The 27,824-nt window shown below is 33.7% G+C and overlaps 1 protein-coding gene across 5 annotated transcripts, besides 10 other annotated features; it reads left to right on the top strand.

The window, feature by feature from the left end:
- The first annotated feature begins 27 nt into the window (after positions 1–27).
- Positions 28–27,824, top strand: Syt7 (Synaptotagmin 7). Of its 5 annotated transcripts, NM_166749.2 has the most exons (10): positions 28–69; positions 1,331–1,493; positions 3,983–4,123; positions 4,186–4,267; positions 23,771–24,073; positions 24,481–24,561; positions 24,617–24,785; positions 25,972–26,012; positions 26,078–26,184; positions 26,270–27,824. In NM_166749.2, the coding sequence occupies exons 2-9, from the start codon at positions 1,333–1,335 to the stop codon at positions 26,081–26,083; spliced, it is 984 nt and encodes a 327-aa protein (NP_726558.2). In that variant the 5' UTR covers positions 28–69; positions 1,331–1,332; the 3' UTR covers positions 26,084–26,184; positions 26,270–27,824.
- Positions 2,000–2,265: a mobile genetic element.
- Positions 2,530–2,585: a mobile genetic element.
- Positions 2,738–3,835: a mobile genetic element.
- Positions 7,268–9,417: a mobile genetic element.
- Positions 8,349–8,771: a mobile genetic element.
- Positions 9,630–10,593: a mobile genetic element.
- Positions 10,781–11,864: a mobile genetic element.
- Positions 14,212–14,631: a mobile genetic element.
- Positions 15,718–16,378: a mobile genetic element.
- Positions 16,980–23,731: a mobile genetic element.

Here is a 27,824-nt window from a genome sequence, read left to right as displayed (position 1 = left end):
TATAAGATTAACGAAAATTTCGAAATTAAGATAACTATTGCTGTATCATCAGTGGGGTGTTTAAATGTAGTAAATATCGAGAATTTTAAAAGATACAATTTCAAAAATGACAAATGTGTTAATTCTAAATAATTGTATATACCATAAAAACAAAAAATAAAAATTTGCTGTTGAAGATTTTTAATTGTAATAATAATCTTGTGCATTAGACATTTGCAAAGAATAATACAAAAAATACACGAATGCATTGTTTTTCCACTTATCAATTAATAATAATAAATAAGTGTATTCATGTGAATTAATTTCATTTCTTGTGTTAGCATCAGATTTTCATTTCTTCGTGCACTCTCTCCTAGCTTTCTTTTTAACCGTGACATATCGGGATCTGCCAAGAAAACTATTTGATGACAGGATCTAGAGGAAGTAAACAATTCGATGCACTTGTCAAGGTAGAATAAGGATGGCTGTATTCAGAACTCTTGTCAGTTATTATCCCCCTAAGTTCCGATTTTGGGAATTCCTAATGAGTAGCACAACAAAATTGGCTGCACTCAGCCACAATTATATTTTGGTAAATGTTTCAAAGTACTCCGTATTATAACTCGTACCTATGTATATGCATACATATACTAGTATTTTCAATGACATGCGCACAGAGTCGAGCTTTTCATGCAAACGAGCTCTTATAAAAAAATGTATTCGACGTGTTTTCATTGGCATAAGTAGCTCGATATTAACTTAAACGACATATTGTTTTAGGAATAAAGTAGTTTTAAAGTAAAATACAGTTTTTGCCGTTATTTAAATTCAAAGGAAAGACTCAAATTTGTAATAACAACACGCAATCTAATAAGACAGTGTAAAAACATAGAGTACTGTAACAATTATACTGAATGTTGGATTAGTTTGGTTTGCTTATTTCTTAATTGGGATCTCCGGCACCTGCAACCTTTATGACAGCGAACTAAACAAATAATAATGTTTTGGACCAAGTTTTATGAGATTTACATAAGTCAAACATAAAACAATGTGTACTCCTTTAAAAAGAAAGCCATTAAATAACAATATTATATGCTCTACATCTTAAAGTGCGACATAGTTTATACTGTGGTGGTACTGTGGTATAAAAAATAAACAAATAAAAATAAGTTGGGTGTTGTTATTATATATTATTATACACCTTAGTTACAGAAAGTTACGTTCTTATCTGCATGAAATAAATATGTATGCCCGAAGATATTATATCTTACATAATCGATTTCTTTGTTATTTACTTGAATTAAGATTCGAATTGTCGTAAAAAAATTACACATACTTCTCACTATTACAGACATGGCAAGCATAGTACTTATAGCTTGCTTGGCTATATTGGGATTAATTATTACAATCGCTCTTTTTCTGGCTGGAGGATACTTGTGGTGGAGGCATAAAAGATCACAGTTACAGTTTATTGAACCAAATGAAGATGAGGAATCTAGTAGTTATAGTCTTCGGTAAGTATTTGCATTTCCTGTTTAGTATATGACTTTATATATTTCATGGGGACAGACATTCGACTCTTAACAAGCGATAGAGGATCTATTTATGTCTATGACTGTATATTATCAACGATTTTGAGTATGCAGTATTTCTAAATTGTCCTATTCATTTGACTTTTTTATAAATACGTTAGTTGAGTACCCTCGGAATATTTAGAATATTTATATATCATGCTCTGCAATATATAATAATATATAATTATAATTTAGCTACAAAAAACCAACATTTTTGAGTTGTATGCAGTTTAATGAAACATCATAATTTATAGCTTATTATCGGATGATTGATTGGCAAATACAAAATTTTAACGTTAAAATATTTTATTCTTCTGTAACGGGAACCAATCGATATAAATTGCTAATTATGCCCGTTACTTGTAGATTAAAAGGGTATAGTAGATTCGATGAAAAGTAAGTAACAGGTAGAAGGAAGCGTTTCCGACCATATAAAGTATATATATTCCGTCTGTCCGATCTCGATCCCAGGAACTATAAAAGCTGGAATGTTGAGATTATGCATGCAGTTTCCAGAGACAAATGTTGCCAAGCCCACACTACCGCCCGTCGTATTTTCATACGTTTATTAGTTTTGTAAATTTCTATTAAATTGCCAACTTCATGCTACGCCCACTCTAAAGCCCACAACCATCCCAAAACTGCCACGCCGACACTTTTAAAAAATGTATTAATGAATTTTCATATTTTTGCTAGTCTCGTAAATTTTTATTCACATTTTGAAAAATGTTTTAATTTTGTGGCGTGGCGACATCAGGAAACAATATTGAGCTGTGCCTATGTCTCTGGAATTTACATGCTTAGTCTCAACTGTCTATCTTTTTTAGTTTCTAAGGTGGTGGGTGTTATTTTATTTTTTCTTTTCATTCCAGTTTTTATCGGTACGCCAAAAAGAATGTCGAGAAGATGTTGAAATAAGACTTTGCGAGAGTTGTATGCAGTTAGCTTGAAAGTAGTGTACATACGGACGAGCGAGCAGATGGACGGACGTAAAGGGTTAGTTCGTCTCGGCTAGTGATCCTGATCAAAAATCGCTCAAAAATCACAACCAATCGAAACGCAAGCTATCGTAATTTTTGTCACACAAGTTGAGAGAATGTGCAAAAGGGAATAGTACATACATATACACAAAAAAAGAAAACGATTGATTCTTTGGTAGTCCGTAACAAGTGATAATCAAATACCAAAGACACTAGAATAACAAGATGCGTAACGGCCATACATTGGTTTGGCACTATGCAGCCACTTTTTTGGTGACTGCCAAAATTACTCTCTTTCCGCTCACTCCCGCTGAGAGCGTAAGAAATCTAAAAATATAATTTGCTTGCTTGTGTGAGTAAAAACAAGAGACGAGAACTCGTATAAGTGTGCGTGTTGTGCTAGAAGACGATTTTCGGGCCGAAATCAATTCTGATCGAAGAAACGAATTTACATGGTACATATTAGGGTAGTTTTTGCCAATTTCCTAGCAATATGATAAAAAAAAAATTTTTTTTTAAATTCGCGCCCTGACTATTATAATTTTAAAGCTCTTTAAATATGTTTGTTAAAATCGCCGCTCGAATTAGCTACCGTTTACACATTTATATTTATGTTTAATTCTAATTTGTCTCTCATCTGACAATTTTTTAAAAGCGAAATATTTTTTTAAAACACTTTTAATGTTAATGTTACATCATATTAAGTCAAATGATTTAATAAATATACTAAATAATTAAATATGATAACTGTTTATTGCAAAAGTAATATCAAAGACACTAGAATAATTCTAATGCTTTGTTAATATCTTGAGGCACGAAGTGCGGACACAAGCCCTCAACAATCATTGGCTTATTAATTTTTCACACGCCGCAAGATGAATACTCTAATGAAAAATATTCTTATATAAAGTCATTTTTGAAATTTATTTTTGTGATAATATGTACATAGATTTGGCTATTTCTAATCTATTTTCAAATAATAATAACGTTAAGGCAATGCAAAACAAGAATTTTTCGCATGGTGCCAATTGATCAAAAATAATATAGATTTAACGTCTAAGAACTTCTGAGGTGAAGGGCATATTTTGTCAAATTTACAATGCATGAGCATACGTGTGCACACATACATTTGTCTGCTATCACTTTGTGCGTTGAAAAGAGCTGTTCGCTGTAGCGCTCTTCGCTCTCTCGCTCTCAAACAAAAATTCGAGAGAGCCTGGAGCCACCTCTAGAGCCACGGCCAAAAAATCGTGTGCCAAAAAATCGTATGGCGTTACGCATCTTGTTATTCTAGGGTCTTTGCAAATACGGTCCAAAAAGGCTGTTTTCTCGTTGTAATCAAATTAATTAGTAATTTATTGAATAGAAAACTTCCCACGTAAAATAACGGGCACAATAACGCACAAAAATATTAATCTCCCAACAATTTTACTTAACACAATCTTTCAGGGCTGCTCAGGATATTGTTGACTCTGGTAATCCACCTACAAAACCGCAAGTGCCGGTGGCACATGCTATCACGACTCCTCTCCAAAATAATATTAACAGGAAATTAAATGGATTTTTAAGTCTTAGAACTCCTTTGATTGGGTAAGTATTTATGAAAGTGAGGCAAATGAGTAAATATGTATATACTGTTATAACGTTAATAGCGGGTCGGGGGCCTCTCAAACAAAACCGCAAATCATTTCTTCAGTTGGAAATCCTGGAGATGGGACTACGAAAGATTCTGCAGTAAGTATATTACCGTTTTTTCTTGAACCTATAAATCGAAAACAATAAAATTTCCATGTAATAGGCTATATAGAAATGTGTACTTGCCTTTCAAGCTGTTTTGATCATAATTAAAATCGACAGGTGGTCCTGTGGTAGGTGTTAAACTGAGAAATTTTATTTACCTACAACATTCCCATTGATTGAGCACCCACCATTGCCGTCACTTTTGGTTGGGTGTCTTCCTCAAGGAGATCCCAGCGAGCTTCGGTGTGGTATCTCCATTAACTATTTTACCCGTTAAATTTTACCAAGAATTTATTTATTCAAGAATGGCTAACACGCAGTATTTCTCCAATTTCGATGTCATATATCTCGGTAGTTTGTTTTAATCAGATTCGCAATTTGTGCGTAGTAATACACAATTTTGTTTTATCGGCTTCAATGTTTTGCATCAAAGGTGTGTCATTCTTTCGGATCAACGGAAGACTTGCGTGTGTCAAAAGACTACCTGTGCGGTTTTTGCTCTAGCATAAGCTTATCTGTTTTAGAATATATAATATGTTGAGTTAAATTAAGTTAAAGCATTCAAACACAGTACATGAACGCAGGTTTGAATGCGAATTGAATTTCAGGCTCAATAGCACAGCAATTTTTAAAAGTGAAACTTCGGTTTTTAAAGCATAATTTTTATACTAAAACAGGCATGTAGCTTCTCATACTGGGGTGAGAAGGTTAGACCATATTCCAAAGGCTCTGTGATGTTAAAATTTACCATCACCGCATTCAGTACAGTACAGTACAATCACAGCAAAAATCAATTAAATAGCTTCAACCAGTTTGTTACAAGTTTTGGTAATTAAAGTTATTTCTAATCGCTCCACAGTGCCCGTATTTGGCGCCCGCTGCACTGATTCGTTCTCCAAGTTAAATGTAGAAGTCCATGGATTGGTCTACTGAGGTTGTCAACCGGGTTGGATATTAGGGGCTTAACAATCTGGATGGCCGTACTATAAAATTAAATTTAGTGGTGACGTTCGTGTCTGCCACCAACATTTCAACCATAAAATTTCATTTGTAAGAGTTTGAGATTGAGTTTACCCAAAATTTGTTTTTGCAAAGTGATTATTATAGTTTTAACCTGACTCTGTCGATGTCAAATTGGCTGCAGGACTAATGGAGTTCTCATACGATTGTTGTTTTTTGTGTGAAATGAAGGCCCGAATGATGATCTGGATAGTTTTGAAAAATAAACTTCCGGTGTCGCGTGCGAATTAAAATTGTTACTATTTAATTATATGAAAAGTAGTTTTAATTTTTTATTATTTTTACTTATTCGGTGATAGACTTTTTACACAAGACTTACAACTTAAGACTTACAAGGGACTTTATTACTAGCCTATCTTTAATTTGAAGCTAGTTGTTCACGATCTCGTCCCACTCAACCTCGGCCAGAAGCTTTTCTTTAGGATTTTCTTGAGCTTTCAAATATATTTAGGATACAAAATTGAAGCGCAATAAGTTGATCATGGCTTGGTCTCCAAGTGGAAGTTGTGTTTACTTTAAGTTTGGTTATTTCTCTGGTGGCTAAGAGTTGGTTGACAAAGACAAGGGCAAAGGCAATGCTGCTGAGATTGGAATTTGAAATTTGTTTATCAACTGGGGCACAGTGCTATATTTGTGGGTTGGATAACTCTCCTCCTTCTTAAATGTCGCGCCGCTTCATTATGGTGAATCAATATTTGGTGATTTAATATTTCTTTAATGTCTTCATTATTTAACATTTTTGTGTTAAATGCATCAATTATTGCCAGTGTAATAGTATCAATAATGTTTTGCAAGTCGAATATTAACAATCGTAAACAATGTTTTCTTAACGGCAATTCTTGATCAATAAAACTGTTTTTAAAGTGATCGGAAAGTGATTTTATCTCATTATACAATTTGGAATTGATAATAAATTGTTGGTTATTGTTTTCAATTTCTATTTATTTTTTTTATTTATTTTATTCTGTATTGTAATGAAATCATCGTAATCCGGAGTTCCTGCTAAACATTTCCAAACAGTGCCTAACTCATTTCTTCCCCTTTTTGATCTCGTTGATAATAGTTATGACAAAATTAATTCGATTAATTGTAGTTCCTAAGTTATTTCCCATTGTGACCTTTTATTTGTATCCTTTTTTATATATCGTGATTCTATATCGATTATTTCTTTATAAAAACTTAAATTAGTTACGTGGAATAGGTCGGCATATGATTCATAAGTAAGAACATCCTTTTTGTATTTGTAAATTTATAAGAAATATAATATTTGTTAAAACTCAATATTGTCATTGACAACAAGTTATTGAACTTGTCCGTTCGAGGTACTGTGTCTGGGGTCTGCGAAATGTAAAGTTAAACCACATCTTTGTGCAAAGGATTTAAATTGAGCAGAGGTGAAGCTTGGTTCATTATCAGTCATAATTACTTTGCGTGGGGAAATTGTTGAAGTAATTCCATTACCTTATTCTCGATGTTAAGTTTATTTTGAATTTCTTTTACTACTAGGAATTTTGAATACCCGTCAATGCAAGTTAGGAAAGTAAGATTTGACGCGTAATAAATATCGAGGTGTACATTTTCTCCTTCATTAGTTGGGAATTAGGAATTTTAATTGGATGCCTGTTCTATTTATTTTTGTTTCAAATTGTACAATTTTTTATGAATTCCTTTAATTTTATATAATAATAATAATATTAATAATAATAATTTGAATGGCCACTAATATAATCTATTGATTGTCTGTAATTTTCGTCTAGTCCTCTATGAGCTCGACTATGTGTTTCTTATGAAATCCTTATCTTCATTATTCTCTACGTCTTGCAGAAATGTGTTATTAAAATTATTTTTTAAAGGTAATTGAATATGATAAAGATACCGTTATGTTTGGTGTTAGATATTCTCTTAATATTTCTACTAAATTTTCTGGTGTGTCATATTCGATTATATGTCGTGTCTTATAAAAAACTCTCAATGCACACTGGGCCAGATTCCCTTTTTTTGGCATAAAGTCAAATAATAAAGCTAGAGAGCTGATTTTTTTAGAATTGGTGCATCTGACATTTAAAATACGTACGTAAAATTTCAAGTAAATCGGACACGCCCATCCATACCGCCCATATTAGGATATAAAGTTAAGGAGTAGATTTGGCATGATTATTTCTTTTTATTAATTAATATAATAAATTTAAGCTGAATTTTTTGATGTATTTATTTAATATACATATAATTATACTATTATATTAATCAAAATTTTCTACGTCCAAATGCATAGAAAATGCATCATCCTGATCCGAATCCGAGTCGCTATTATCGCTTCCCAAAAAAGTTCATTTTTAATACATTTGGTGCGTCTACAAGATTGACGACTTATTTCGGGAAAACGATTTTTTATTTTGAGACGATCTTTTAGTTTATATTTAGTCTTAAAACTAAAGGATCCGATGAATCCACGGATAAGAATAATGCATAAGAATAATTCGACTGGCCGTATAATTCAGCAAATTTTGGAAAGATACTTCGGTAAAAGGTCTCTGTCACATGAACTCCCGCAGGTCTACACGCTAATTTAGCTTCTCTGACTGGATAAGTGTTGCTAAATTCTGTTTTGTTCAAAGCTCTCATGTCGTTATATTTTGCTTTGAGTAGAGAGCCGTCAATCAAAAATGCAAGAGCCTGAATTGGTGTGAGCGGTACTGGCTCTGAGAATATCAATTTTTTTCTAATTTCAGTGGATGCAGTTGAAGTTGAAATGGTTTGCTTTAATACAAAAGCAGTATCGCTCATTTTTTACTTGTTGGCTGAAATTGATGCTTCACGGACAGGCAGACTTGTATTATTTTCTTCAATTTTAGCCAGACCCGTTGCTATTCTTCTTTTGAGCCGTGATCTTGCATCACTGTAAGAGAGTCGAGGTCGTCCCATTAGGCAGTCTGAAGCGACTTGGTTGTTGTTTTGGTCCACGACAACCATCATGTGGATGAAAGCCAACTGGAATGTGTTTTTTTTAATTCTTCAATTGTACGGTTACATTTAGCCAAATTTTTCATTATATATACAGCTGCGGTTAAAATAATAGCACTACTGCAGGTGGAAAGTTGATTTCCTAAAAAAAATTATTAAATCTTTATATTTTTTAAAGTCAGATTGCATGAATAATAAGTACCATATGTTGGCTCTCTGAGCAAGAAATTTTTAGTCTCTCAATGTAACGGTTCTTTTTGTTTTTGGGCACTTGCTGCAAAAGTGCGCGAAATAAGGCGGTAACAAAAATAGCACTGACCACGTTTTTGCTGAATAAAATTAATAGGAGTGATTGCTTTGGGTTTTTTCGAAAAATTTTGAAAAAAGGAGTTGTATTAAAGGTTTTAACTGAATTTTTTCCCAACGAAGACCAAAAATTCTCTAGTCATGGGTCGCGGAAAGCATTGTACCGTCGAAAAAAGAAATTTGATTAAAAATATGATCTCTGAAGGTAAAAAAAATACGCTACATATACAGATACAGATTTTTCATTATATATAGGTGAAAGCTTCTGATTTGCTTAGCGATTTTAGCTTTCTCGTCAATAGTAATGTCATTTAATTTAAATTCGCCAACAACCCAGTCAACTAAGGTTTTTTCATTTCGATCTCCTTTGATCCATTCATCCAGCAGAACCGATCGGCTAATCTTAAACTTGTCTTAAAAGACAAAATATAAAGAGCATAGGAAAATTTAGGCAAAAGGCAATACTAACATGAATTTAATTACAGTTTTGAGTAAACACATCAGTTATTAGTTAGATAACGAACATTTTGGCTAGATTGTGCCTAAACTAAGACGTATGCAAAGACAACAACAATTACAACATGGAACACATAATTCTAAATCAGTAAGTTATATCTATATTAAGCATACCTTGACCTTTATATTCCATTTTATTTGAAAATGTTTGGACACTTGGTGTATTTTTAACAGAATCACAAAGTTGAGTAGAAGTTTTGCGCCAATTTTGCTTGAACAAACAGCTGACCAAACATATTAAAATATCTTTTTGGTGTCCCCAATCTATGCTCTTCCATAATATATAGTTAAATTCAAAATACAATTTTTAAAATTTTTCGACTGCCAAAAAAAAGGGAATCCCCGTTGAATCCCCGTTGTTAAGAACAGTTGTTGCTGAAACTGATTTAACGGTTTACGGGTCTCTTGTATTACATCTTCAAAACTACTTTCAGCAGAATGCTGTGTATATTGATCTAAGCTAGATTGTTCTATATCGCTGTTTGTCAGCTACATTATTTGTTGTTCCGGGCTTATATATTATTTTTGGGGTGAAACTTTCTATGAAAGAATACCATCTTTTCATTTCCACGTTCAGGTTTTCATCGGAGATTGCAAAAGGTAAAGATCGATGGTCTGTTTGTATTCTATACCGATTACTCCATATAAATAACTTCTGAGATTTTTAAGAGCCCAAACTATGGCTAGCAATTCTTTTTTATTCGTGGCATAAAGTTGTTAAGTTTTACTTAAGGTTTTAGATATGAAAGTAATTGGTTTATTATCCTGTGATAAAACCGCTCCGATAGCTACATCTGATGAGTCTGTTGTCAAAGTGAATTTTTTGTTGAGCTACAGGCTTTTAAAGCTGGGTCATCTAACTGTATTGTTATTTTTGTACACATTCTCCTAGATATTTTACCATTATCTCCTCCTAAGTATTTGTATAAAGGTTTACCAATTCTTGCGTAATTTCGGACAAATTTTCGATAATATCCAGGAGGCCTAAAATACTTCTAAGCTTTTTGCTCTGTTTTGTGGATTCGGATACTTCATAATTGTGGGAATCTTTCTGGATCTGTTTTAATAACATTGTGAGAAACAGTATAACCAAGAAATGTTTTTTCTAATTTAAAGAATTTCGATTTTTCAAGAGAGATTTTCATATTAGCTTGTGGTAAAATATTAATTATTTGAATTAGATCGGTATAATGTTGTTCAGTTGTATTTGAAAAGATTATTATATCATCCATATAAACATGGAAAATTTTTCCGACTTGTTCTCTTAATATATCGTCCATTGCTCGTTGAAATATTCTGGTTGTGTTTGTTAACCCATATGGCATACGTTAGAACTCAAATTTTCCGTTGTTAATAGAAAAGGCTGTTTTTTCAATATCTTTCTCTTTTATTCAGATTTGGTGAAATCCTGATTCCAAATCAATTGGTGAGAAATATTTTGACTTTCCTAAGTTAGATAATATTACAGACGGGTATTTCATCGGGTATTTGTCCGGTATTGTGTTTTTGTTTAGTTTTTTTATAATCAATTACTAGTCGATGTTTTAGAGTTCCATCTTCATTTTGACCCTTATTAGGCACTACTACGACTGGTGAATTACATAGGCCTCTAGTTCGTCTTATAATTAGCTCTTTTAGCATTCTATAGATTATTTATTTTTTTACGAAATCTGAGACTGACATAGCATAGGGATATTGTTTGCTCAAAGACACTAGAATAACAAGATGCGTAACGCCATACGATTTTTTGGCACACGATTTTTTGGCCGTGGCTCTAGATGTGGCTCCAGGCTCTCTCGAATTTTTGTTAGAGAGCGAGAGAGCGAAGAGCGCTACAGCGAACAGCTCTTTTCAACGCACAAAGTGATAGCAGACAAATGTATGTGTGCACACGTATGCTCATGCATTGTAAATTTGACAAAATATGCCCTTCACCTCAGAAGTTCTTAGACGTTAAATCTATATTATTTTTGATCAATTGGCACCATGCGAAAAATTCTTGTTTTGCATTGCCTTAACGTTATTATTATTTGAAAATAGATTAGAAATAGCCAAATCTATGTACATATTATCACAAAAATAAATTTCAAAAATGACTTTATATAAGAATATTTTTCATTAGAGTATTCATCTTGCGGCGTGTGAAAAATTAATAAGCCAATGATTGTTGAGGGCTTGTGTCCGCACTTCGTGCCTCAAGATATGAACAAAGCATTAGAATTATTCTAGTGTCTTTGATATTACTTTTGCAATAAACAGTTATCATATTTAATTATTTAGTATATTTATTAAATCATTTGACTTAATATGATGTAACATTAACATTAAAAGTGTTTTAAAAAAATATTTCGCTTTTAAAAAATTGTCAGATGAGAGACAAATTAGAATTAAACATAAATATAAATGTGTAAACGGTAGCTAATTCGAGCGGCGATTTTAACAAACATATTTAAAAAGCTTTAAAATTATAATAGTCAGGGCGCGAATTTAAAAAAAATTTTTTTTTTTATCATATTGCTAGGAAATTGGCAAAAACTACCCTAATATGTACCATGTAAATTCGTTTCTTCGATCAGAATTGATTTCGGCCCGAAAATCGTCTTCTAGCACAACACGCACACTTATACGCGTTCTCGTCTCTTGTTTTTACTCACACAAGCAAGCAAATTATATTTTTAGATTTCTTACGCTCTCAGCGGGAGTGAGCGGAAAGAGAGTAATTTTGGCCGTCACCAAAAAAGTGGCTGCATGTATGGCCGTTACGCATCTTGTTATTCTAGTGTCTTTGGTTTGCTATTAATTGCCCTATCATTGTCAGTATTTGTATCTCCTCGAATATTTGTTCGAAGAGAGGAAGTTGGATATTTATTTAAGAATGCTTCTTTTCAATTTTATTCATAATCTTATTTTCGAAATCTTTTATTTGTTTTAAAATTATTTTTAGATTATGAATTTTTTCAAATCGTTTTTTTAGGCATTGTCATAATATTTGAGCTTTTCTTTTTTCCCATTATATTCCACGATACCCTCTTCTGCATTTTTTAGCTTCCATTTTCCTTAATAGATTGTACCCAATTAATAAGTCGGTTTCTAAACCATATATTTCATAAAAAAGATGTTTTGTTTCAAATATTGTTAATATATGGTAATATTTTATAATTGAGTATCCATGAACTGAACTCTCTTGTAAGTTGGCCTTTTCTTCTTTTTTATTTTCATAAATTAAATTTTTGATGTGGCTCCTGTGTCTATTAATATTTTTAATTGTTTTTGTGTTTTCCTGTCTATTCTGGGCCTATGAGGCATAGGCCTGTACGGTTCTGATCTAAAAAATGATCCTCATCAATGTTATTCATTCTCATTCCCGACTGGGGAGGTTGCTTCTCTTTTTAATGGGGTTTGAGGTTCAGTTTTTTGTGTTTAAAATTGCATTGGTTCTGGTGTATCTTAGAATTGTTATTCAAATTCCAATTATTACTTTGTTCAAAGTTCTCATTTGTCGGTCAATTCTGATTATTGATCTGATTCATATTCCAATTATTTTAAATCTATTTGATATATTATTTTTCTGTCTTGAACCTACTGGATTAAATATTAAGTTGTTTCCCTTACCTATTTGCAAATTGGGCTCGAAAGTAGTTAGAGTCTAACTCTTGACACCTTGCCAGAGCATTTGGCAAGTCTGGTGGGTTTAGGGAAACGAGTGTTTCTGAGATTGAACCGTTCAATCCAGAAATAAAAATTCTAAGAACGTTTTATTAGTTTCCTTTGTTAGTTCTGTCTTTTCCATATGGCATTATAATTTTATGTCATTTTATGTAATTTTATGTCATTTTCTTATTTACTTCATTGTAGAATTCTATAATGCTTAAGCGTCCCTGTCTAAGGATGCTTTTTCTGATTCGAGAATATGGATTGGTCTTTTATCGTTATAAATAAAATCCAATCGGGAAAGAATAGCTTGAAAGTTTAAAACGGCACCATGGTTAGTTAGAGCATCATGTGCTGCTCCCATGATTTTATTACGTAAAATTGTCAAGGCGATAAAATATTGTTCGCCTTGAATTTTATATAGGCTCATGGCAGTTTCTGCCGCTTCTCTCCAGCCTACATATTGGGTTATTTCGCCTGTGAACTTTGGTAAGGATTTAACTACTTAGAAGTAGTAGTACCCTAGAGGGTATTTTCGCATTTTATGGTTGGGTCAATTGTTTGTATTTTATAAACCTCCACTATATTTCTGCTAGCGTTTAACTGTCCTTCTATTACTTCAACTTTTCTGGTCACTTCACCAAGTTGGACATTTATTAATCGGTTAGTTAATTGCCATTGTCAGATTAGTTATTAGTAAAATTTCAAAACTATTTATTAATTTTTCCAGATTGTTTTCTTTAATTGATTTTGCAATGTTTATTTTTTCAACTTTAAAGTATTCCCTAAATCTGCTCTTATTAAAAAAAAATTTTAAGACTTAATGTTATTTTTATCTCACGAAACATTCAGTTGGAGTCTTCCTTCCGTTTAGTTGTGCTGATTACATTCTTTTGGGGTCTTCCTTCAGCTTTAATAGTCCTGATTATTTTATATTTGGGTCTTCCTATAATTTTGTGTTTTTAATTATAGCGAGGGATTGCCCTCAGCTCTTCCTTCCTTCTTGGTGTTGATTTTTTCAATATTTTTGAAATTTTTTGTTTAATTTTTCCAGTTTTAATTTTTCCACTAACAATGTGAGTTGTTGGCGGCGTGAGTTTCGTTTTATATTTAACTTATTATCGTTAATATTTTTTTAGAACTTTTGAAGTACATCGCCCTACGTTGGGCGCCAATTAAAATTGCTACTATTTAATTATTTAAAAACTTGATAGTTTTTGACGAGGACTCTTTATAAACTGGACATTTAAAGTGTTCCCGAGCAAATTGAACAATGCACATGCATATTAATTTATTTTAATGTTCAAAAACGCTGCGAAAATTTGTTTCTCGATGTTCCCACTCTAACGTCCACAAGCCACCCAAAATTGTTAAATGTCTTGATATTTTTATAACCGTTCAAACAAATAAGGTAAACAAAATAAGAAAGCCATGATAGAAACTAATTTAATTTTGATACCAAATATTAATTAAGAAAGAAAGAGAAAGAGAATGCTTTAGTCGATTTCCCCGACTATCAGATAACCGTTATGCAAGTGAAAATTTGATAATTTTTCTGGCATATCTATAGATATTAGGGAACCATAAAAGAAAAAAAATTGTTCAAAAGTATGTCCGTGATCATTTTAACAGTTTGTAGGTGCTAGAAGGGGCGTGGAAAAAGTGTTTTTGGCATACCAATCAAAACGTACAAGACAAAAAAAAAATGAAGAAATATCAAACAAAAATTTCAAAAGTGTGGGCGGCATGTAAGTGTTATAGTAGGCGTAGTAACAAATTTGCGCTGCGTCTATGGAATCTGTGAGCTTTTATAGTTCCTGAGATCTTGACGTTTATACGGAAGGACACATTCAGCGATGGGCGGACGGACGGATATGGCCAGATCAACTAGGCTATTGATCCTGGAAACGCTTCCTTCTACATGTTATATATTTCTAAACAAATATATATATCCTTTTACTCTGCGAGTAACGGGTATAATAACGTATTTAAAGTTAATTTATACGAAACGCTTCTCATAATATTAGTTTTAGTTTTTAATTTTAATTTAAAATAAGATATTCTTAAAATCGTGTAAATGCTTTAAAAATTCGTTTTTTTTACAATGTAAAAAGTAGTATGTTTGAACTTAGCTTTAGCGACTCAGTCTGAAGTGGAGGTACTCCGGAAATCCTTTCGAAATAACTCAGTACGGTCACATTAAGGAAATGCTAACTTTTCCTAATGCTTCTTGATGCATTCCTTGAAATACTTCTGGATTCATTCCCTGAAATGTCTTCGTAAGAATTCCCTGAAGTGCTTCAGGATATCATATTTATATAGAGAATATAACAAAGTCCTGGCTTAATTTATTTAATTTTTTTTTATTTAATTACAAGTCTATACATTTCAGCACCAGTAGCAGAGTTCATTTATTATGTTTATTTATAGACGAAAGGCAATCATCTGCAAGACAATTTATGTATTACTGAATTGGGAATAATTTAATAAGAACATAATAAGATAAACATTAAATTATAATAATAAAAATACAAAGATGTAAATATTTACATACATGTTTAATGCTGTTAATATGAAATAAGGGAGAAAAAGAAAAAATAATGGAAAAGAAACGAAACGAAACAAAACGAAAAGAACTCTTAATTATATTCAAATAAATAATTTATAAATATTATTAGATACATATGTGCTCCCTAATTTGAAAACAATGACGCCTTAAAATTAGAAATGCCACAGAACAGAAATGTAATAAACCAACAACAACGCTTCGCACTTCTCTACCTGTTTCTATCCTTTTCGTCATTTGCTTTTCCTAAGTACCGTTTCTTAAAATTCTGCTTGCTCTTCTTACTCAAAATATAGCGTCTGGTACTTAGTAATACTTCCTTCCCTCGACACCCTCCGAAGTTTCGGCTGGGTATCTGATACCTAAGTACTCCTTATGTTATTACTGGGAGTACTTAACCTAAATTCAGCGATTATACATCTCTATGGCCGATCTATTCGCCAAGTTTTTTCAAACAACATATTCTACTTTACCTCATTCCGAACAGCCATACTCTTATGCGGTATCTAAATCGAATCTAATATTTTGCCCCACTATTAACGAAAGCTCACTGCTTAGCGATCTTCAGCGTGTTAAACCGGTCCATTCGCCAGGTTCCGACGGAATCCCTGGCTGTGTGCTCAGACTCTGTGCGAAAGCCTTGTGCAAGCCTCTACTGAAACTGTTTAACTTATCTCTGGAGTCTTCACAGTTCCCTAATATATGAAAGGAGTTCTTTGTGATTTCTCTTCATAAAAAAAAACTAACTTCTTTCGTAAAACAGGGTTTTAAAAAGTATCTCAAACAGATGTCATCTACACTGACTTTAGTAAAGCATTTGACTCTGTTAATCATTACCTTCTAGTAAGGAAACTTGATCTTTTAGGTTTGTCTGTTCATCTTCTAAATTGGATTTCAAGCTATCTGAACCTAAATTGGGATGCAAACCGTATATTACCTCCTTATTCCAGTAAGTTACTTTTATTTAATTTACCTTCCCTAGCTAACCGTAGAACGATGCTTGGAACTGTCTTCATTTGTAAGCTTATTCGTGGTGATGTTGAGAGTCCCGACTTAATTAGTCGGCTTAACTTCTCGGTGCCAAGAACCGATAAATCATACATAATATATTATTAATATAATATATTAATATATATTAATACATAATATTCTGACTTGAAAAGTGAATTAATATGGTTGTGGTGTGTTTCGGGCTATATTATATTAATTTATAAGGGTCCAAGTAATCAAAACAAGCTATTTATATATTTAATAATCGGAGTTTTATGGAGGCTGTATCATAATAGCCGATTAATTTTAAACCAGAATTATATATTGGAAAAAATACGTGTGTAATTAGATTCTATTATGATCAAAAACAGTGAGCTTTAACTTTTGTTGCATTTGTTCCCTCTGATTTCCATTGCTTTTATTCGAAATGCTGTTCCCGTTGCGTCCCGTCTTATATACGACCTTTAATAGAAAGATAAGACTTTTGGGAAAGTTTTAAACTTAAAGAGTATAATTTGTGTAGCAAGGGAAAGATGGTCAACAGACGACAGTGCTAAATTTGCTCGGTGTTGACACTGAGCAAACTTCTGACTCAATCAATATAAATCTCTTCAAGAGTATTATAATATAGTAAAACCGGAAGCATTTTAGAGTGGGAGTGGTTAACTTTTATAATAATTTAGTTTGTTTCAATGTTGTCTAAATATGTGTTTAGACATGATAAGTAGGCAAACTATAAAAATTTTCTATTTATGGGCTGCAATAAACATGTCACCGGACAGCATAAGTGGCAACTACAGATAAGTACGATTGCAGCGGCCTATTGCCGAAGTGTCAAGAGATATGACCATGCGGGAGGTGATTAGCGCGGTCATAGTCCTCAAACATAGATTTAAGAATAAAACTTAGCTGCATTTACCAACGCAGACTGCGGCGTCTTACAAGCGCTGCATTATATAATTATATGATAAGAACCTATGTAAGAATGAATAAAAGGCGACGCCCTCGCAGCAGCGAGTCAGTTGGATTCAAACACCCGATTTGAACTCATTAAGTGTACGCACAAGTTTATAATGTGAACATTTTCGTCCTTTCGAGAAATTCTGTTGTTTTCCTCCACCAGTGGTAAGAAACACAGAAGAAAAAACCAGCGCTTCACAGTAAAAAGAGTTATTCGAGTGATTCTGTTGTTTTTACCACCAGTGGTAAGAAATACAGAATAAAAGACCACGCCTTAAAGTACTAGGACCATAAGGTGAAACATTGTGTTTGCTTTTGCTTGGATGATCCATCAGCTGTGAGTCGAGGCACAGCTAGGTCAACTGGGCGACCAATCAAAAAATACTCCAACGGATCACGCCAAAGAATACAAGCAGAAAGCACAAAAAAGTCACAGTGTTTGTTTTCCCAAGATGTTGTCGGAAAGAACTGTGAAATTGATGCAAGAACAAGGAGAGCTGCAGAACAAAATACTGCAAGCCATCAAGGAAAAGGCATCTATACCAGCAATAGAAGTATTGGTAGTCCGATTTCCAACAAGTATGACACAGAACTGCCTTTGATCAAGATGAGGCAGACATTCTGCAATCTAAAGTTGCCGCACTGGTACTTCAAATGAAGTTGGAACAGTTCAAAAGTTCTAACTACGACGTGCCAGAACTCCCAAAAGTGGACCTTCCAACATTCAATGGAAATGCGAAGGAATGGCCATCATTTAACGAGCTAATAGACAACAGAAAGGATCTCAGCAACACAAGGAAGCTGGGATATTTAAGAGCCTGCTTAAAGGAGAAGCTCAAATGGTGGTTAGCCATTTGAAAACGGGATAAGCGGTTAGCTATACAGCAGCGTGGGAGCTTATCTGCAAACGCTATGAGAATAGCAGAAAAATGTTCTCCCAACACTTCAACAAATTAATGGAATTGGAGTGCTTGCTGCCCCATGATGAGAAAAATTTAAGAAAGTTTTTGGATACTGCGACTGAGAGCATATTCATCATAAAGGAAAAAGGAAAAATAGAAAGCTCTGCTGACGTAATTTTAGCAGAAATTTTCGCCAGAAGCCTTACAGCTGTATGAACAGCATGTAAAAAAGGCAAGAGCTATACAGACCTTGCAAGACGTACTGGAGTTTATTGAGCAACAATACAACTCAATGCCATTACCAAAAATACCGCTCAGCTTGCTACAAGAAAAGTGCAAGTTAGATCGTGTGCCTTTTGCTCTAAGGATGGCCACGATATGATAAAGTGTCTCAAATTCAAAGCACAATCAATCGAAAAAAGAAAAGAATTCGTTCAAAAGAACAGTATGTGCTTAAGATGCTTTGGAAAGCATAATGCTATCGACTGCAGAAAGGAAATTACATGCAATCGATGCTCCAAAGGGCACAACAGCCTTCTTCATGAAGACACAAAACGCAGTATCAAAAGCAATGACCTCAAGCAAGGCCAAGACACACTATTGGCTACAGCTGTTTTAGTGAAAAACAAAGCTGGAGGTTACAACGAGTTGAGGGCGCTTATTGATGGTGGATCCCAGAAGACGCTGATTTCAGAGGAAGCAGCACAAATATTAAGGATTCCCAGAATAAGGAGTACTATAGAGGTCGAAGGTATCTCCCAGACTACTCAATTATCAAAAAATTGCGTCAAAAAAAATATTCCAAGCAGCTTCAAAACATCAAGCAGAACAGCCAAGCAGAATTGACATGGTGATAGGTGTGGATCTATTTCCCCTGATTATGATGGAGAAAATAAAAACCGTGAATGGAATATTGGGACAAAAAACCAGCTTTGGATGGATTGAGTCCGGAAATATAACTCGAGCAGCAAAGCAAAAAAATATAAGTGCCACTACAACAATAAATCTAAAGGACCTGGAACGCTTTTGGGAATTGGAAGATGAAGCCGATGAGACGATTAAAGACAATGCAGAATGAAACAACTGTCACCAACGAGGAAGGCAGATTTGTGGTTGCAATTCCATTCCACAAAGAGGCAAAGCTGGGAGACTCTCGCAAACAGGCAATGGCAGGGCTTATGCAAAGGGAAAAGAAGAATCGGGCTGCATACAACGAATTCATGAAAGAATACCTTAAGATGGGACATATGGAATCTGTAAAGACTACGGGTCAAGGTAAATACTATTTACCCCATCAAGCAATCATCAGGCCTGGAAGCTTAACTACGAAGTTACGAGTAGTTTTTGACGCATCCGCAAAGACGACAAAGGACTAAGCCTAAATGACGTTATTATAGCTGGTCCTAAGATTCAAAAGGATATATTCGATATTCTAATTAAATGGCGCAAATGGCAATATGTTATGGTAGCTGACATTGAAAAATGTATCGCCAAATTAAGGTTGCTGAGAAATACCAAGAATACCAATATATCCTATGGAGAGATGATCCAAAATTGCCGATCAGTGAGTTTAAGTTAACAACCGTAACTTATGGCACATCGGCAGCACCTTTCTTAGCAGTCCGATGTCTACGAGAGTTAGCAGATCGCTTTTGCCAAGAGGATAGCGTCTTAGCAGAAACAATTAGAGACGACTTTTATATGGATGACATCATAACTGGTGGAGACACAGTCAATGAGTGCTATGAACTTCAAAGGAAATCGAGACAAGTGAGGAGAAAATATGCATTGAGGAGAATGAATCGATCAAAACCTTAGGACTTCAATGGGATCCGAAGAAGGTTACGTTTACGTTTTTGGCAGAAAACCCAATGCTAACACGCATAACGAAGCGGTTAGTGTTATCGCAGTTGTCCAGAATTTTTGACCCACTAGGATGGTTGGCACCTGTAATGATTCAAGGCAAATGTTTCATTCAGGAACTGTGGAAGTTACCGATGACTTGGGACGTTGAATTGGAATCCAACTTAGCTAACTGGTGGATGGAATACGCTAAAGGTCTATCATAGAAAATAATTTAGAAAAAATTAACATTTCACGTTGGACTGGATGCTCCAAAGGTATTATGAAGCTACATGGATTTTGCGATGCATCAGAGAAAGCATATGCAGCGGCTGTGTATACAAAAGTAGGCGGCAGAGTTACTTTGCTAGCAGCAAAAAGCTAAGTAAATCCTATGAAAAACAGGAAAACAATTCCAAAGTTGGAATTATGTGCTGCGCATTTATTAGCAAAGTTATTAGCGAAAGTGCAGGCTATATGGAGCAACAAGATCACAACGCATGCATGGAGTGATTCGCAAATTACTATTGCTTGGATACCGAACAAGCGCAGCAAAGATAAGAAGAAGAAATTAATAAACTAATTCCTAATGTCAAATGGAATTACGTTAAATCGAAAGACAATCCAGCAGATGTGTCTTCAAGAGGGATATCACCGCAAGCTCTTAAAATCTGTGAAATTTGGTGGAGAGGGCCGAATTGGCTAGCTATAGATTCACAACACTGGCCCACTCAAAAGGAATCGGAAATTGTTGTGGTATCCACATTGATAAAATCCGAATATCTGCAAAATCATCTTTTATCGAAGTATTCATCGATCGACAAACTTCTTAGAGTAATGGTGTATGTATTACGCTTCATAACAAAGCTGAGAGGAAAATCGCAACAGCCGTCACATCTTACGGCAGAGGAATTAAAGCTAGCAAAGATTGCCGTGGTAAAGATACAACAACAGCTGGGTTTTGGACACGAAGTCAGACTACTCAAAAACAAAAGACCATTCGACCCAAAGAGTAAGTTACAGGCGCTAACCGTTTTTGGATAGTGATGGCGTACTTCGAGTTGGTGGACGATTACAAAACGCAATGATACCCTATAATGTAAAACATCCAAATATATACAAATCACATTTGACTTGGTTAATTGCAAAGGATGCTTATAAAGAAACTCTGCATGGCGGAATTAACATTATGAGAACTTATATTCAGAGGGAGTTCTGGATATTTGGCATACAAAATCCCTTAAAGAAATATTTAAGGGAATGTATTGTATGCATACGATACAAGCAAGAGATGTCCAGTCAACTGATGGGAAATTTACCAGTTTACCGAGTAACGACTGATTACTCGTTTCAAAATACTGGAATAGACTACGTCAGACCGTTCCAGATTCGCTGCTCAAAGGCAAGAGGTCAAAAAACGTATAAAGGATACTTTTGTGTATTTGTTTGTATGGCAACAAAAGCAATACATCTGGAAGCGACCTTTCGTCAGACAAATTCCTGGAGGCTCATCGACGGTTCTTTGCAAGACGAGGCAAGAGTGAGAACCTATACTCAGATAATGGAACAAACTTCGTGGGTGCTTCAAGAGTATTGGACAAAGAATTTGTAGCTGCCATTAAAAACAATAATGAGTTAGCCCCCACATGGGATGTTTATGGGAAGCCGGTGAAGCATCACCTTAAACGAGTTATTGGTGAAAACAGATTTACATATGAAGAATTTGCATCGCTGCTATGGTAAATCGAAGCAGTGCTAAACTCGGGTCCATTAGTCACTGTAAGGAGCGAAAACGATGGTGAGGACATATTACCGTCATTTTCTGGTGGGAAGACCTCTAATTTTGGCGAAAGTAAGACAATCAGCTCTTTGGATAGATGAAAGCTTATTCAACGCATCAGAGGTGATTTTTGGAAGAAATGAAAAGAGAAGTATCTGGTGTCATTGCAACAGCGAACCAGATGGCGCCAAGAAAAGCCGAATCTGAAGGAGGGACAGCTGGTTCTTATAAAACATGAGAACACTCATCCTGCAAAATGGCCTGCATAAAACAATCAGAGGACTTCCTGGGAGACTTCAAGGACTACTGCGATTTCTTCGGCACGACAATACGGACAAAAATTGACAACATCAAAGAAAAAGACAAAATACTACGGCACCGTACCAACCGAAAGAAAAGGTTTATACTGTTCTTTGATATGGGAAATGCAAATAGAATACAGGAAAATATGTAAGCGATCATAAAAAACGAAAAACATCTAATGGAATATGTTGACAATCAGATGACAAACTACGATAGAAGCAAACCGGAATTTGGGAAAACTGACCCAACAAGTCAATATTATTGCAGAAACCATGAAGGAGCACTTTATGGTATATAAGGAGTCAATTAAATTCCTTATGTTATCAAATCAAGTGCGATTGAAGAGGCAGAAAGCCTACAAGCAACAGCGATCTCAATGATAACGGAAATTAGTGAAGGAAGAATCTTACACTAATTGCGCCTAACAAAATGCTGGAGGAGCTCGAAAAAGTTAAGCAAAAATAAGGACGAAAACAAATGCTACCGAGTGGAAATTCAGTTATACAATTACCACTGATCTATAAACTGATGAAGGCCCAAGCTATGTTGAAGGATAATGTCCTATTCATTGAAGCAAAATTGCCGATATACAACAATCAGGAAACGGATCTCTTTGAAGTAATCCCAATACCACTGTGGACAAACGGAACAAAGCTTATTCCAAAATTGAATTCTAAATTTTTTGCGTTCAATACAGACATAAACGCATATCAGCTAATGTCTGAAATGGAAATTAACTAATGCAGACATGAGGATTCGACAACATGGCTTTGCGAAAATAATTGGGCATGGAAAAACGCGGATGAGTACCAAGCAAGGCACACTCATGCGAAATGATGGAATTCCAAGGATATTCGTTCATCAAGCAGCTAATATAATATGCAACGAACAGCATCAAGTTATAGGACTGCCCAATCAAGGCATTATACAACTACTTGCAGGATGCACAGCAATATTAGGGGATACAACAAGAATTACTCCAAAAAGTAATTTCGACAGCGTCTGAAATGTCTATCTTTCCCAGTTTACGAATTATAGACGAGAAATGGAACGTGGTCCCGCTGAAGCACTTGATTGTGAACAACACTGCAAAATCTTCAAATGCGCATCAAGACTCTGAAAAATAACAAGGTACACATTGATAACTTGATTTTCCACACGGCAAGCGGACACTCGGCTCTAGGGTTGACAACGATTATCATAATTATATTGGTCATTTATATCCGGAGGCAACGCATAAATGAGAGACGACTACTGGCCGTACACTCAAGGGAATGCCTTAATATGTGTTTAGATATGATAAGTAGGTAAACTATAAAAATGTTCTATTTATGGGCTGCAATAAACATGTCACCGGACAGTATAAGTGGCAACTACAGATAAGTACGATTGCAGCGGCCTATTGCCGAAGTGTCAAGAGATATGACCATGCGGGAGGTGATTAGCGCGGTCATAGTCCTCAAACATAGATTTAAGAATAAAACTTAGCTGCATTAACCAACGCAGACTGCGGCGTCTTACAAGCGCTGCATTATATAATTATATGATAAGAACCTATGTAAGAATGAATAAAAGGCGACGCCCTCGCAGCAGCGAGTCCGTTAGATTCAAACACCCGAATTGAACTCATTAAGTGTACGCACAAGTTTATAGTATGAACAAATATTTTAATTGTTTTCTTATTTCTTTTAATTTTCTAGAATAAAAGTATCTCAATGACAGACATGTATTTGGATAGCACCGATCCAAGTGAAAATGTTGGGCAAATACATTTCTCCTTGGAGTATGATTTCCAAAACACAACATTAATTTTGAAAGTTCTTCAAGGAAAAGAGCTTCCAGCAAAAGATTTGAGTGGTACTTCCGATCCATATGTTCGTGTAACGCTGTTACCAGATAAAAAGCATAGATTGGAAACCAAAATAAAACGGCGAACCCTTAATCCACGATGGAATGAAACATTTTATTTTGAAGGTTTTCCAATTCAAAAACTTCAATCACGTGTAAGTAATAAGTTAGAATCCGTTTATAAGCACTGCTTGGAGTTTGCTCCACTTTTGAGTGCTGTAAAGAAATTTTGTGGAGTTTATTAAAGCTAAATTGGTTTTTTACGAACAATCATTACAATTATAATAATAAAAAAATACTGTAAAATATTTATTTATAATATTATAATACACATTTATATTTGCTGTGAAATTTAGTGAGATATTAAATAATTTAGGAGGGTTAATAAGAGTGATTTTAAGCATGGACTGACGAAGATTATATACTTTCGTTCGGTAGCGTCATTCTGATTCTTTTTGTGCACTTGGCAGGCATAAACAAAGGAATAGTTATATTTATTAAGTTAGAATTAAATTTCAATCACAATATACATTTTATTGTATTTTTATATGGACAATTGAAGGTTTTACACTTACATGTTTTTGATTACGATCGGTTTTCAAGAGATGACTCCATAGGGGAAGTATTTCTTCCTTTATGTCAGGTAAATAATTAATTTAAGAGGTATTTCTTAAAATTTATATTGCTTATTTAATAAGGTTGACTTTGCTGGAAAACAATCTTTTTGGAAGGCTTTAAAGCCCCCTGCAAAGGATAAATGCGGAGAACTTCTCTCCTCCCTTTGCTATCACCCGTCGAACTCAATTTTGACTTTAACACTAATTAAAGCGAGAAATTTGAAAGCCAAAGATATCAACGGAAAATCTGGTAAGCAGAAACACTAGTGTTTACAAGATCATTTTTTTTATATATCATTATATACGTATGTTTATTGTTAAAACAGGATTTCATTTAACACCGCAACTCCTAAAGTAATAGTAACTACTATAGATTCGTTGAAATGTATGTAGCATGTCAGTCTGTCTCTCCTTCCTTATAAACGTCGAGAACTCGAACTAGGAAGTTGAGCTTAACCATATAGATTGTTTCCAGAGACGCAAGAACACGTCTAAAAAAATATTTTGCGAGCTCGATTATTTCTCTCAATCGAAAACGAAGCTAAATATCCCCATCGCTATAAATCAATCTACAATACATAGTGGCGCCCCCTGTACTATAAAACCATTCCACTCGGCTAAAAAAAAATAATTACTATTCAGTATTTACTATTTTCTATCAAAACCTTGCCGAATAAGTGCACTTTATATTTATTTGGTACAAAATCATTTATAATTATAAAATTTTTTTTAATTTATGTTTTAAATTAACCATATGTTAAGTTTGGCGTGAAATGGCCTGCAAAGGTATATAGATGGAAATCAGTTTAGTCAAAGCCGTTTACACAGAATCATAAAAAGTTGAAAAAACACAAAATGCTGACAATAATAGTGTTTCTGAATGATATAAGGATTTAAAAGCTGTAGTCCAGCTTTTATTTACAATACTTATGACCTGTCTCAGTCTCAAAAAATATACTTTTTGGTGATTTTTCACAAACTTAATTCCGTCGCATTTTATTTTATTTTATTATTAATTTGATTTGCCTAATTGCCGAATCTTATATATACCGAATTAGAAGACTTTATGATCATAAGGTGTCATTTAATTCAAAAGAATGGGAAGGCGACACCACTTTGATTGTTCTCTTTATGATCATAAGGTGTCATTTAATTCAAAAGAATGGAAAGGCGCCACCATTTTGATTGTTCTCTTGCATGTTAATTTTAACCTCTTCAATATTAAAATGGTTATACAATCAGTTTCGATTTTGAACTACAGTTTGATTGGTTATGATAGGAAAATCACATTATATTTTTCATTCCCTTTGTTTTGTTTATATTATAGTCGCAATTGTTTCGTCTATACAAGATTTAAGGATTTAACAACTTCAATGTGTTTTTTACTAGAAGACTTTCCACCAGTAAATGCAAATTTAATATTCTTTTACTTGTAGATCCATACGTAAAGGTGTGGCTACAGTTTGGCGATAAAAGGGTAGAAAAAAGAAAAACGCCTATATTTACGTGTACATTAAATCCAGTATTTAATGAATCCTTTAGTTTTAACGTACCATGGGAAAAAATAAGAGAATGTTCTTTGGATGTTATGGTGATGGATTTTGATAACATTGGAAGGAACGAGTTAATAGGACGAATACTATTAGCTGGTAAAAATGAAAATAACATCTCTACAGCTTAATATAATCCAATCTTTAATAAAATATTTTTTTTGTTTTAATGCAATCAAACTAGGAAAAAACGGTTCTGGAGCATCGGAAACTAAACATTGGCAGGACATGATCTCAAAGCCCAGACAAACTGTAGTACAATGGCATCGCTTAAAACCTGAGTAACTTTAATACGAATTCCTTAATAACGTTTAATTAACACCAGTAGATATACCGGAGAACACCGTACATTGATGGATGTAGATACATACATACATTAGTTTATTTATAGTTGCTTTTATAGCAATATCATACCAAAATAATGTAAAAACGAAAATAATTTAAATCTGCACAAATTAATGTTATATTGTTTACAAAAATTGTAACTTTACGAAACAGCCATAAAACTATAATAAAGTATTTGTTCTGAAAAGAGCAATAGTTTTGTACGTGCTTAATACATATATATTATATATATATAATACATATAACATATATATAATATATATATTTTTTGTAAGGACATTATTATCATCATAAAATATTATAAACGATTGTACATTTGTTCAAAAAATCCTGTTAAAAATGATGTTGTTGCACAAAGGAGTACCTCTTTTTGATGGAAAAGTCCTTAAAGTTGAAAAGTACTATTTTCCATCACTTTATTTTATTGAAGCATAAAAGGTGATAGGAACAAACCATTCAAAAACATGACTAAGTGCAATTTTTGCGTACTTTCTTTGGAATGAATTTAAATTTATTTTCCGGATAATCATTTGCTTAGAATTTTGAGAATCCTTATAATCTCTCATATTTTAGTCCTAATACAGTTAAAATTTTTATAAATGGGTTTAAAAAGCGTAACGTGGTGGTTTTTTTTTATCAAATGCTTAATTAAATATTTATAAGTTGGAATGCTTTAAATCCGATTATTGATTTTGATATTCGATTTCGGCAAAAATTTTATTTCCTAATAAAAAAAATAATTTTATAAATCGAAAAAAGTTTTGTTTTTGAATGAGATCTTGGTATCCTAAAAGGAAATCTGAAACGGTACTGGTGTTCAGTTATACATCTTATGGGATAAGTTGATAAGATAAAGTTGGATATTGATATATATTCGCAAGATAGATATCGGTCAAAATTAAAGAAAAAATCATTTAATTAATAAAAATGTATATAATACGATCAAATTGTTAAATTGTAACATTAAATAGTTCAACAAAAATCAAGAAAAAAGATTGTTACGCTGTTTTAAATTAAAAAAAAAAAATGCAGAAAAGAGTTCAATATAATAATTAAATATTCTTTATTCGCATACGGTGCCGTATGATAGACATGTAGGTTATTTAAATAGAGAAAGATTGCATTAGCACAATAAACCAGAAAATAAACCATTTTTAAATGTAACTATAACAAATTAGCCAACCATTGCCGGAAGGAGCGTCAACTGCGAGAACACAAATTATGAAAAAGTAAGAGATAAGAAAGAATTAAAAAAGTATACACATAATTGATAACTAAAACTGAGTTTAAAAAACGAAAAATCGAAAAAACAACCCACCTTGAAATTACATATTTGTTATATACCTGTTAAAATATTATTAAAATAATTTATTCATAGCAGCAAATAAAGCATT

Source organism: Drosophila melanogaster, chromosome 4, assembly GCF_000001215.4.
Source record: "Drosophila melanogaster chromosome 4".
Classification (NCBI taxonomy): domain Eukaryota; kingdom Metazoa; phylum Arthropoda; class Insecta; order Diptera; family Drosophilidae; genus Drosophila; species Drosophila melanogaster.
This window is presented reverse-complemented; position numbering and strand designations above follow the sequence as displayed.

Bases quoted from the DNA above. Each gene is read 5' to 3' on its own strand.
- Syt7 (NM_166748.5), top strand. From the start codon at position 1,333: ATGGCAAGCATAGTACTTATAGCTTGCTTGGCTATATTGGGATTAATT. The intron at 1,494-3,982 runs GTAAGTATTTGC...ACAATCTTTCAG, and splicing joins TCTAGTAGTTATAGTCTTCG to GGCTGCTCAGGATATTGTTG. The intron at 4,124-4,185 runs GTAAGTATTTAT...TAACGTTAATAG, and splicing joins CTTAGAACTCCTTTGATTGG to CGGGTCGGGGGCCTCTCAAA.